Consider the following 13,576-nt stretch of genomic DNA (forward strand, 5'->3'; position numbering starts at 1 on the left):
ATCAGCAGAGGGAAAGAACCATAGAATCAATCATAGAATGGTTTGGGTTGGAAGAGACTTTAAAGATCATCTAGTTCCAACCCCCTGCCATGGAAGGCACTAGACCAGGTTGCTCAAAGCCCCGTCCAACCTGGCCTTTGACATTTGCAGGGAGGGGGCAGTCACAGCTTCTCTGGGCAACCTGTTCCAGTGCCTCACCACCCTCACAGTAAAGAATTTCTTCCTTATATCTGATCTAAATCTATCCTTCCTCAGTTTAAAGCCACTACCCCTTGTCCTACCACTATACTTCCTGACAAAAAGAGTCCCTCCCCATCTTCCCTGCAGGCCCCCTTTAAGTACTGGAAGGCTGCTATAAGGTCTCCCTGGAGCCTTCTCTTCTCCAGGCTGAACAACCCCAACTCTCTCAGCCTGTCCTCAGAGGAGAGGTGTTCCAGTCCCCTGATCATATTCGTGGCCTCCTCTGGACCCACTTGAGCAGGTCCATGTCCTTCTTATGTTGGGAGCCCCAGAGCTGGACACAGCACTGCAGGGGGGGTCTCATGAGAGTGGAGCAGAGGGGGAGAATCCCCTCCCTCGACCTGCTGCCCACACTTCTCTTGATGCAGCCCAGTATACAGCTGTTTTTATAGGCTGCAAGCACACATTGCTGGCGCATAGTCAGTTTTCTATACACCGTTACTCCCAAGTCCTTCTCCGCAGGGCTGCTCTCAATCCACTCATTGCCCTGACCCATGTGCAGGACCTTGCACTTGGCCTTGTTGAATGTTATGAGCTTCACGCGGTCCCACCTCTCAAGCCTGTCCAGGTCCCTCTGGATGGCATCCCTTCCCTCCAGCATGTTGACCACACCACATGGCTTGGTGCCATCAGCAGACTTGCTGAGGGTGTGCTCAATCCCACTGTCCATGTTGCCAACAAAGATGTTAGCGCTGGTCCCAGTGCTGACCCCCGAGGAATGCCACTCATCACTGCTCTCCACTTGGACTTTGAGCTGCTGACCGCAATTCTTTGAGTGTGACTGTCCAGCCAATTCCTTATCAACCAAATAGTCCATCCATCAAACCCATGTCTCTCCGATTTAGAGCCAAGGACAGTGTCACATGCTATGCACAAGGGCAGGTAGATGATGTCAGCTGCTCTTCCCTTATCCCCCAGCACTGTAGCCCCGTCATAGAAGGCCACCAAATTTGTCAGGTACCATTTGCCCTTCATGGAGCCATGCTGGCTGTCACCAATCACATCCTTATTGCCCATGTGCCCTAGCATACTTTCCAGGAGGATCTGCTCCATGATCTTGCTGGGCACAGAGGTGAGACTGACTGGCCTGTAGTTCCCTGGGTCCTCTTTTTTTCCTTTTTAAAAATGGGGGTTATGTTTCCCATTTTCCATAAGTAGGAACTTCACCGGACTTCTACGACTTCTCAAATAGGATGGATCATGGCTTAGACACTTCATCCACCAGTTACTTCAGGACCCATGGATACATGTCATGAGGTCCCATGGATTTGTGCAACTTCAGGTTCCTTAGATGGTCTCAAAACTGATCTTCTCTTACAGTAGGTGGTTCTTCATTCTCCCAGTTCCTGCCTTTGCCTTCTGCATCTTGGTGGTTTACCTGGAGCCCTTGCTGGTGAAGATTGAGGCAAAAAGTCACTGAGTACCTCAGCCTTCTCCATATCCAGGGTAACCAGGTCTCCTGTTTCTTTCCATAGAGGGCCCACATTTCCCCTAGTCTTCCTTTTACCACCAGCATACCTATAGCAGCTTTTATTGTTGCCCGTGATGTCCCTGGCAAGATTTAATTCTAACAGTACTTTACCCCAGCTGCTCGGACAATTTCTCTGTATTCCTCCCAGACTACCTGTCCTTGCTTCCACCCTCTGTAGGCTTTCTTTTTGTGTTTGAGTTTGTCCAGGAGCTCCTTGTTCATCCATGCAGGCCTCCTGGCGTTCTTACCTGACTTCCTCTTTATTGGGATGCATCACTCCTGAGCTTGGAGGAGGTGATCCTTGAATATCAACCAGCTTTCTTGGGCTGGTTGTGAGGGAAGAGGGCCCCACCAGGCTTTAGCCTATGCTACTCTGCCAAGCAGATCCCTGAAGAGGCCGAAGTTTGCTCTCCTGAAATGCCAGGTAGTGAGCTTGCTGTGCACCCTCCTTGCTGCCCTTAGGATCCTGAACTCCACCATTTCATGGTCACTGCAGCCAAGGCTGCCCTTGGGCTTCACACTCCCCACCAGCTCCTCCTTGCTGGTGAGAACAAGGTCCAGCATAGCACCTCTCCTCATTGGCTCCTTCATCACCTGGAGAGGGAATTTATTGTCAGTGCATTCCAGGAACCTCCTGGATTGCTTGTGCCCTGATGTGTTGTCCGCTTGAAGTCCCCCGTGAGGACCAGGGCTTGTGAACGTGAGGCTGCTCCTATCTGTCTACAGAGGGCCTCATCTACTCAGTCTTCCTGGTCAGGTGGCCTGTAGCAGACCCCCACCTTAACATCCCCTGTGCCAGCCCTCCCTTTAATCCTGATTTATGAGCTCTTGGTCGACTCCTCATCTGTCCCCAGGCAGAGCTCCGTGCCCTCCACCTGGTTAGTGACATAGGGGGCGACTCCCCCCCCCATCTCCCCTGCCTGTCCTTGTTAAAGAGCCTGTATCCTTCCATTCCAACAGTCCAGTCATAGGAGCCATCCCACCAGGTCTCTCTGTGATGACAATAAGATCACAGCCCTGCAGGCTATGTAGAATACAATAGACAGCTGAGAACAGGAGCATCTTAACAGATCACAGTGGGATTTGACTGAAGCTTTCTTTAAGTTTTACAGGGAGGAAGGAGGCCTTATGACTGTGCTCATCCATGCTCCACTATGTATGTATGGCTAGATACTGGTATTTGTGGTGGAAAAGCCGTCATTCCTGATCTGGGCAGACTAGTTACTGTAGTATCACTGCATGGTTACAAAGGTCACAGGCCAGGATTAAACTCTGCTCCCTTTCCCAGCTGGCAATGCTTAATCCCACTGTTTTAGAAACTGCTGGCGTCTCTTCCTGGAGAAACAAGATTGCCCAGTGTAGAGAAAGAAATAGAGCAATAGCAGTCATCTGAGGAAAGGAGCAGTGCAGTGAATTAAGCAAATACAGTGAGTTAAGTTATTCAGGGCACTGTGATCTTTAACTGATGTACTAAAGTCCACGGTGGAACAAGATACACAATTCAGTGCAATCAGGCTTTTCAACAGCTGAAAAAAAAAAGCTATATTATTAATAGCTAAGAATTGCATTAGAGATGTTTTACTGCTGTGGAAACAATTCTCCATATTACTAACAGTAAAATACTTATCTACTAAATAAGGCTTTAAAACTGTTAAGTATAGAAAATATACTAGTGTTTCTTAGAATTAAAAAGGCATAAAAGTAGGTCCAGTGTTAAGTCTAAATTTAATCTATTGAGAAGCTCAAGTGCCATAATCTTCAGCTTTTGATTTCCTCTTACAAAGTTTGAAGAACAAGACTAAACTACTCCAAATTGCCATGTAAGTTATCAAAACTAATGTCAGTGGGAAAGGATCAATTAAGTACACCACAACAATGGCAGATTAGATGCATTTTATTACTGTCTTTTAGACATCTTCATCGAGAATTGTTACAGGTTAGTACAGAGTAAGAAACAGTTTAGAGGAAGTACAGCAGCTACAGCAGTTTATAAAAAGGAGACTGACTGACCCTTTAAGCCGTGGTCATGCTGGTATAGCTCTACAGTAGACAGAGCTCTAGCTCATCATTAATGGTATCTCAGGTTTTCTGTCTTTTCTATATCCCCATCAAATCAATCACTTCTTCAGAAAAAGACTATGTACCTTACTTTTGCAAAACTCCTCTAATAGATTTAAAATAGTTCTAGCAGCAGTAAAACAAACAGCAATAACTCTTGACTGCTGATGGGGAAGGTGGTAGGAGGAAAAAATAGCATCCCTGAAGTATTACTTGAGATTTAAAATTTTATTGAGAGCTAGAATTTCAGGGTTTTTACCTAAAATTTGAATCTGGGGAAGTTTTATCCTATACTGAGGGTACAGCAAAAATACATGCTTCATCCCTTCCCCTAGAGAAAAGATTACTGTTAGGACTGTCTGCAGGATACAGCAAAAATTAGGGTATGTCAAGAACCTGATTATGGTTCCATTGTCCTCAGAGCATGTCTGCATCAGTTTAAGCCACATCGCTATTTAAAACTGAACAGTATTTTCTCCTGGCTGACTACAGTCCCTAAGGGAACATCCATCAGCCAAGCAGAAGTGAGTCATGCAACGCCCCAGCCTCACACTTGATACAGTCAACCTCAGAGATGACTTGTGAAAGAGCTGTCACAGCCATCTTGAAACTAAGCAAATGCTACCTCGTCAGAGTTTTCCCACTGTGCAGCCTGCCTGGTTTTGGCATTTGTTGTGCCGCTAATGTGAAAAAACTCTCCAAGTCTTTGGCTCTGTGAGTTTTTAAACTGTATCATTAAAAAGAGAGTTAATGGAATTAGCTAAATCCCATCTTGGTTTAAAGATGTCTTGGAAATAAAATCCGGAAGAGTGCACCAGATCAGAGGTGCTCATGGCAAGCAATTTAGCAGGAGCAGCTGAACTCCTATATATGTGTCTCACAAGTAACTACAAATTAATATATCTTTATGGAAGCAGTTCAATTAAGGTTTTAGTTGCTGAAGACGTGTTTTTCAGACTCTTGCATAAACCAACCGTTCAAATTTATACTGTTTGAACTGATGAACTCATCAGCTCAGCTGGAAAACGTATCAACTTGGAAATGCATTTGAAGTGCGTATTGCATTAACACACAAATTTAATTTAAAGGAAGAAGCTTTTTATGGATTTTCAAACTACTACTTAAACTCTGCGAATTGCTCAATCTAAAATGCTGTGACAAAAATAGCAAAATGTTCTAGGAATGGTAACCATTGGTTTCTATTTTATGCTAGATTTTTGTCTACATGGCTCATGAATGAACAAGTGTTAAAATAAGATTTGAGAAAGCACGCAGTTATTTGGGAAGAAAAACGTTTTAAAGGATTGAGTAATCAAGTTTCTATATCTGTCTTTGGTTTATCACAGTTAATAAAATTAAGTAGAGCCTAGCTTCATTTGAGCCTTGATGAGGTGCTTTTAGAGAAGAGATAAAAGTCAAATCAGTAATTTAGTCAGGGGCACGCTTCTACCCCACCTGCTGGCTGAGGAGAAGATTGATACAGAGTGCAACCATACACAACGTCATAACTGTGCTAAAAGCGTCATATTTTATTTCAATTTGCATCTAGTCATTTGGGGAAACTGGACATACCGTGCCATGCCCTTGTCCCCCAGAAAAAGGAGCGTAAGGATGGCATCACTGATACAAGCTGAGAAACTGTGCTCCAGCTAAACGCTTGCTACCCAGTTGAGTAAGTTCTATATATTTCTCTATATATTTGATTTGTAAATTATTTGAGTAACAACGTTTTGTAAACTTATGAAGATTTGTGTTTATGTGTAGGGTTTTCAGAACTGGCTTCACACGGGGTAACGCTTATAAATCACAGGAACGTAAGCATTTCCATGCTGATTCAGTCTCACCATCCACCACCCTCAGGACCCTACCTGCAGCCCCGGGGAGCCCCCCCGCCATCTTCCCCCCCTTGCCGTGATGCTGCCCCCTGGGCCGCATGGTGACAGGCTTGGGCCGGCTTGGGCATGCGTGTGCTAAACGCTGCGTCAAGAACTCACAGCTCAGCTCTGGGTTGAGGGCAGTCAGAGTTTTGGAAGGGTGTAGTTTCCTCTGCAAATAAACGTGAAAAAACCACCCAATACTACAAAACTATTTGGTAAGTTTTCAACAGATTTAGGCAAAGGTTGTAAAGCTTTAGAACAAAAGAGAATGCGTTCTTGAATAAACACAGCATTTATGCACAAATTAGAGCAAGAGGGAGACAGAAGCACTGAAAGCTGAAGCAAGATTGACAAATGATGTAGATGTCTCAAGAGCACAGAGAGCCATGTCAGGAATATGTACACTGGAACTTCTGTTTCAACCAACCATTCGCTTACCAGACCACAGAAATGTTCGTGATCTGCTTTGGTTCACACTGCCCAACCAGGTAATTACATCCTGTTGGAAGTACTGGAAGTACCTTCCAGTAGTAACTTCAAATATTTACATGCTCAAAGTCCAGCAAACTGAAAAGCAAAAGCCTCTTCAGGCTCTGTTCTTTGAAAAACGTTTCAGGTGCAGATGCTTGGGGTAGGATTACTGTGCCCGTTCAGGTCAAAATGAACCCCAACAGCAGTCAAGACTCCATCTTCCTGCCCCAAGCCCCGAGGACGCATCCTCTCTGGTTCTGCCTCACTGCTGGGGTTTTACTCCTTCCTACTGAAAGTTGATAAACAAAGGTGCACATACAGCTATTTAAGTATAGTTAGCCAAGAGGTTGCAGTGTCATGGGCCACAATCATGTCTGTAGGGCAGCAGAAGAGACACATTATGGGTTTGGGTTTTTGGGGTTATGGTTTTTTGGGTTTTGGGAGGGGTGGATGTGTGGTTTCTTTGTTGTTTTTCTTTGGTTGTTTTTTTTAAAGATCCCTCATCTGAACTGTGGTCAGCTTCAGGGGTCAAGAAGACAGACTGAAGGCAGGGACATAATGTAAAATAGTTTACAGAGTATGTTTGTGCCAAGAATACCATTCTGTATCTCAATCTGCTACTAGAATTACAACAGAAAATTGTTTGTAGTGTGCAGTATGAATACAAGCCAAATGCTCAACAGTAAGTTATTGCTTAACAGTAAGTTATATATATATATATAAGAGTAAGTTATATTATAATATATATTATAATAACAGTAAGTTATTACTACGTACAGTCCAATAAATCATCCTGAAGTCACGCTGTCCTTGATGTTCTTATAACATTCATTAGAGATTTAAAATTTCAGATAAAAGTATTTGTTTAGCAGACAGATTTATTTACTGTGTCAATTTTAAATGAGCTCCTGAGGCACTCCAAGGACATCTACTACTGGGTGGCAGGTTTGAAGATTATTCTTGAAAAGCTGTGCACAATCTCTATGTATTTGTAAATTCATTAACTGATAAAAAGCTCCATGTCTGTAAATCTTGAAGTCTGCATATTATGTCCATTTTCTTACCAGAAGCAAGCTAGCACACTGCATAAGAAATGAAGTGTCAATGATTATAAGATTTAAATTTTAAGAAATAAAACACTCCCTAAGTCTTAACTTCAGTAAGACTGTATCACCTTGAAAATACTCAAAACCATAGAGCAGAGAATATATCAACTGGAATATTTTCTTCTTTCCCTGTGGTTGATCTGTAGTCTTAATCTGAAGGTTTTGGGTCCTCCCTTCCCCCAAAAGGTGGGCAAGGTATGATTTGAAAAGCAAACCCCAAGAAGGAGAATAATGCAGACTTAATTCTTTAATAGTCTTTAGAGTGTATTTGCTACACGTCATGGATGATGTAGCTCATGAGGATCATCTCTCTGACTAGATTATTCATCAGTGAAAAGTGGAATGGAAGAGAAACCTAGTGAAAAGACCCAGAAGTTACTGTGGGAAGTTAAATGAAACCAACCAACTAAAAAGAACCCCAAAAACAAAAAGAAGGAGACGGAAAAGAGAAGCAGCATAGGACAGAATCAGCACTGTTTCCAACAATGACCATCCTTTCTCATTAGATGAAACAAGATGTATTTGATCAGGTAAATAAGGATATAGAAAAATTAAAAGACATTTATGATTATTAATTTTATTCTCATCACAGGTTCCCAAGATACAGCTGAAATAGATCAAACTTACTCTACCTTTAAGAATTGGATGTGTTTAAAAAAATTAACACTTTTCAGTGAGCAAAACTTTAATAACACCACCATAAAACAACTATACAAAAATCATGTACATATTTTGACAGTTGTAAGTTACATATATATATATGTATATACTTGATTTTACTTTGTGGAAGAGTAACTTTTGACAGTTTTAGACTGTAACTGGCTACAGCTGAAAAAAAAAGAATCTATTTTTCTCCCATAGGGCAGTTGGAAGTTTCATAGTTCATCAGATTTGTAACAAAAGACTTATTGTACAGGTAAGCCAATACAGCTGTTCCAGAGGTGATGACTGGAAAACAATAGCATACCTAATGTCTGCCCTATAGAGTACTGCTTTTACAGGAGGAACAGGGAAATGCAGGGCAGAAGAAATTTGCTTTTTCTTTTGGGGTGCTGGAAATCAAGCTACAAAACACAAGCCCAAAGATGGTAAGTCTTATGCCTCCAATACTTCATTCTCCCTTGTGGTTGCTGGAATGTAACAGTAAGTTGGTTTTTTTTAAATGGGAAAACACCACTCCTTTCAATTCAACATCATACTATATTATCACTGACCAGGTAACAAAATTCCAAAGATCTAAATACTGGGGATTTTGGGAAGGGGAAGAAAAATATTGAGGAAAAAAATATTCTAGCTCCAAATGAATTTTACAATCTCAAAAAAATCCAGACATTTCAATGACTGAAGTACCAGTTTGCCCTGATTTAGAAACACCAGTAAGATATTTCAGATGACACTGGTTAAAAAGTGACAGAAGCCTTCAGCTTCGAAATACAGTAATTTTTTAATTAAGGAAAAAGTGAAATGCTGAAACTGGACAACTAGATTAAGATGCTATTAAAATACAACCACAGGGGTCAATAAAAATTAAGTAATTGCTTTATGTAGGTGTAAAGAGAATGAATGTAAGTGAATAGCTAGATGTGGGTACTTCCACAACACATTAATACCTCCACTGCTTAACCGTACCAGCCAACTGTTGACATGGCAGAAACTCTGTTTTACATCTTAGGTCTCAGCTTTGTATCACAAGATCTACAGGTATTCCTGTCTGTATTTCTTTTGGAATTGGGAAGATTAGAGGCTTTGTGGTTTTTTGTTTTGTTTTGTTGTTGGTTTGGTGTTGGTTGTGGTTGGTTTTTGGTTTTTTTTTTTTGTTTTTTTTTGTTTTTTTTATTTTGGGCATCTTTGATGAACACATATGCAAGTACACACAAGAGAATTGTATAGGTCTCTCAGTTTTAAATGGCATGTTTGTCCTCTTCTTCATACAATCAACATTCTTTTTTGAAGTCTTGCTTCTCCTGTCCCATGTTATGTTCTCCACAAAAATTTGTTATTCAGCTGTGCAGACTTCAAACACCAATATGTAGTACGGTATTAAGGCATTTCCTGAGTCAAGTTTATTCATCATTATCTATAAAAAGCATGAGAGGGGGAGAGACAGAGTGAAAAGGAGACCCAAACACACAAAATCAAGCTGGGGTAACAAAACAAACTAGAAACCACAATTTAGTAAGCAATAATACAGGAATTCACTAAGTCAGTCACCGATGAGGTGACTGTTACCAAAACTGCCTTGAAAGCACTATGTGTACAAATACTGAACAACATGTCATCTTTCCTGGATTTGCAAATTGAAGATAGTTTCATCTGAAGTGGCTTGCTTCAGTTAGAAAAATTCTTTTGGAAGAGAGCAATATAGATTTTTTTCCCCCTAACTTTTCTTATTTGAAGAGTATAAAACTTTTGAGACAGAAGCTCATGAATATGCCTCTGTCATTTGTCCTCTTATAAGCCTTTATTAGCATGGGATGTTTCTTTACAAGTCTGAAATTTAAAGAATTAGGGCAGGGCTAGGCAGGGCTCCAAACCAGAATGAATTCTCCTCATGTATTACTGAGCCACCTGAAACCTAAGATGGATGGTACCTCCACATCAAGTTGTTCTGAAAAATTACAATTACAGTACAAAGAGCCACATGAAATTTTCTTTTTAGAAAAGCAGTGATACTGCAACCCATTGAAAGAAGAGTTTTGGAAAAAAGAGTATTATTTTACCTAAAAATTGTTTCTTAGATAAAATTGTTTTTAATTCTGAAAGTCTTATTTTAGACTTCCATCTTCCCAATCTGCATAACTGTTTTACAAAAATTAAATAATTATACTGCACCTTTCACGAGACAACTATTGTTACACTTGATAGTATATGTACATACTGTTAAATCAGAGTGGTCAGCATGTTTAATCAAAGTTTGATGCATTTTGTTGCAGAACTAAAAATACCCTTTGTGAAAAAAAAAATGATCAATGTAACAAAGCATAGGTATGTTTTAAAAGTATATTAGAACCTATTGTATATGACCAAGAAATAACATAAGACAAGCCATGATTGCCAGGATGTATTGAGATTACCTTCTTGGTAGGCTCCATCTGCCATTACTAGGTGGAGTATTTTGGCATACAGGTGTTTGTGTTCATTTCCAAGAATAGTCTGAACTATGGTTGAACAAATATCAATATTTTCGTCTTCATCTTCATGTATAGCCTAGAAGAAAGGACAAAAATTTAAATGGCCAAAATATGGATATAGAATTAAATAGTTCAAATTTATTAAATACAATTCATGGTTAAACCCAAAGTTTTCATCTTTAATCCACTGGCATGGCATTTTCTCTGTTTATATTTTAGTGTGTAGAAACAGAATAAAAGACTAAAGAAATAAGCACTGATTCTAGTCACACGGCGCAATTAGTTACCAGCACGGTCAACAGCCTTCGGTACTTGTTTCTCAGAGTATTGTGGACAGAGTATTGTAACTTGAGGCTATGCCACAAACCTTTATTTTCTCATAAACTTCAATGAATTTATCAAAGCCTATTTCCTGCTCCAGGTTATATCTCAACTCTTCCAAATGGCTGAAGATACTATCACATTCTTCACATTCACTGGCAATCTCTCCATCACTATTATCTATAAAAAAAGAAAACAACAGTAAACCCCCCTCAGTTCTCTTATATTCTTGATGTTGTTTCTATGTCCACAAAATTGATATCCACACAGATCTCTAAATGTAATGAAAGCAGGAAGGCTCAGGAGCACTGTATGTTGACAGATGTTCTCAACAACCTGCAAGAAAACGGGAACAGTGCCTTTCTTGACAAGAAAGAAATTCTGAATCCCAAATGGGAAGCATCTAGCTACCTCCCCGAAAACCCCACTCAGAGTCAGCCATAAGGCTATCCATACTGAAGGAAAATAAGGTATGGTATTAAAGCAGACTTTTATTTAGCAAAGCAACGTTAGTAAGTCAACTAACCACTCCAAATATTTCTGAGGTGGAACTGGTGCAGGGTTCAGTGGCTGTCCCACACTAGGGAAAAGAGCTGCTTAATGAAGCAGCTGTCTTCTACCATAATAAGAACATGTATATTAAGAATCAGTTATTTAATTTCTGCGCTGAGATGCATCTTGTTCCATGGAGCAAGTCTAAAAAAACCCAGCACTAATTTAGCTACTAAGTTACTCATTCTTTTATGAGTGCATCTCCTTTGTGCAGCACATTCAGTATGCCAGTTGGTGCAATAAGCTGCGTGAGAGAAGTCAAGATGATTTTGCTTATAGGCTACAGAAACCTTACAAATAGGTTTATAACAGTCAAATATTAGGTAAGCTTAACAAAAAAAAGGTTGTATTTAAAAATAGAAGATAGAGTCCCTGTGTAAATCCTATTATAAAATGCAAGCTGCTTTTGCCCAAGAAAATGACGTCTTTTCATAATTCAAATACTTATCTACCAAGGGAAAAATATAAAACTTTCTAGATTTCAGAGCTTATATTATCAGATCTTTAAAAACAACATAGTATTGCCTGGTAGGTCACAGACTTTGTAAGTTAGTATTAAAACTCTGCTACTTTCAGTTCCTATATATGACTAGTGTAAGGTATAATCCTGACCAAATCTTAGCCCTGATTCAAGTATTAACAGTCACATCAATAAGAAATTATAATTGAAATAAAAAGGAAAGTTGTATATGGGTTAAAAACCCATTAGATGACTTCTAATCCTGTATGTACCTTCTGGATCTTGAACAGATTTGGTTTCAAGTTCTGTCTGTTCCTCTGAGTTTTGAATGCCCTCCTCCTGCCCCCAACAATAAAACTGCAATTCTTACGAAAGTATCATGAATCTAGAAGGCATGACACTGACACCAAATACCGCTTGCAACAACAGCAGAATCACAAAAACAGATAGTATTGTATGTTACCAGTGTATAACATCAGCACTGTCAAAAATGAAAGAAGATGGTACTACCCAAGTTTATTTTACCTTAAAATACTTATTGGAATGTATTACATAGATAATATCTTACAGGTATATTTACAGATGTTCAGTTTGTTAAAATTGTCTTCAATAAACCAAAACTACACAAAAGCTATGTTTTACATTATAGATTTTTCTACATCTTTCTATAACTATATTTCTAAATGCACTTGATTTTACAGCAGTAGTTAAATACTTAATATTTCAACCAGAATTAAAAAACCCTGACATTTCAGGACATCATTGTGTATAGCTAATGCAAAATGCTAAGAGCAGTAATAAATTTGTGTCTCATTTTTAGTCTGACTACGTTGAAAGCTATTTTGGGCTAAGGACAAGGTTAATAATTTCATGTTCCTTTTGACTGCCTGTTAAAATTACTTAATTGTAGTGTAAGCTGGATCCCAGATACTCTAGTCATGTCAAATTGCTATTTCTTTTTCACTCTTACACTGCAGACATGAATTATTCAAAACATATGATGCGCACAGAGTCTTTGATCTTCTTTGAAGACAAGTTTAAGACAACTAGAGGAAACAATGACTTAAAAGCACTGCCTAACAAACAGCCAACATTTAATTTGCAACACTGGATGTTGCTTAGATGTTGACCTTAGCATTCAGAAGTCTAAATATTATCTGCTTTTTTAAAACTTCTGTATAAAAGCTATTAGAGCTTTATTTAATTGTAAGTATACAACGCAAAAGCATTATTCTGTGTTTGAATTGTTAACATTGATAACTAACTTATAAAACAAGTATAAGAGAAATTATACCTGACTGCCATTCTTCATTAAGTGCACTTTCACTGCTGGGGTTATTCTCATCACCTTCATCCAGCTCTGTACCATTTGTTATGCATTCGATGACATTAGCCTTTAAAGTAGACTCCTCCTCTTCACTGAATTCCTCACTAGGCTGCTCCCTAAGCAACTGTTCCATTGAGGCCCGGAGTTCCTGCAAATCTGTGTCTGCCTCTTCAAATGTACTAAAAGAAAGAGATATAAAGTTTACATAATTAATACTTTACAAGACAAATCCTGTAGGAAGAGCTCATCTCATTTGTTCAGCCAATGTAGCTGGGGGGGGGGGCAGGGAAGAGACAAGTATTTATGTCCTCAGTCCAACGTGATCACAGCACTGATAACCACTGTATCATGCAAGACACATGGAACAGATTAACTAAACAGATACCAGACCATTTCGTAAAAAGATGATGATAGATCCTCAATTCAACTTTATTAGTAAGATAGTTTAAAAATCTTTGTATTTGCGCACTATTATAGAACCCTGGCAAGTATAACATTCCCAATCCAGATAAAAATACATCTGGAGCAAAAAGAGATCTAGATACTTCATCAGAATAGATAC

At 39.6% G+C, this 13,576-nt stretch overlaps 1 protein-coding gene across 15 annotated transcripts in view; it reads right to left on the reverse strand.

Moving 5' to 3' along the window:
• Nucleotides 1-7,774: 7,774 nt before the first annotated feature.
• NEK1 (NIMA related kinase 1) overlaps nt 7,775-13,576 on the reverse strand; it is a 47,255-nt gene continuing 41,453 nt past the window's right edge. For all 15 annotated transcript variants that reach the window (XM_074905752.1, XM_074905745.1, XM_074905743.1 and 12 more), the window contains 4 exons: nt 12,982-13,193; nt 10,722-10,855; nt 10,298-10,430; nt 7,775-9,300 (listed from right to left, as the gene is read on the reverse strand). In XM_074905752.1, the coding sequence (XP_074761853.1) occupies nt 9,287-9,300; nt 10,298-10,430; nt 10,722-10,855; nt 12,982-13,193 (493 nt within the window). In that variant the 3' untranslated portion in view covers nt 7,775-9,286. The remainder of the gene's footprint in view (nt 9,301-10,297; nt 10,431-10,721; nt 10,856-12,981; nt 13,194-13,576) is intronic.

Source organism: Athene noctua, chromosome 4 (genome assembly GCF_965140245.1).
Source record: "Athene noctua chromosome 4, bAthNoc1.hap1.1, whole genome shotgun sequence".
Taxonomy (NCBI): domain Eukaryota; kingdom Metazoa; phylum Chordata; class Aves; order Strigiformes; family Strigidae; genus Athene; species Athene noctua.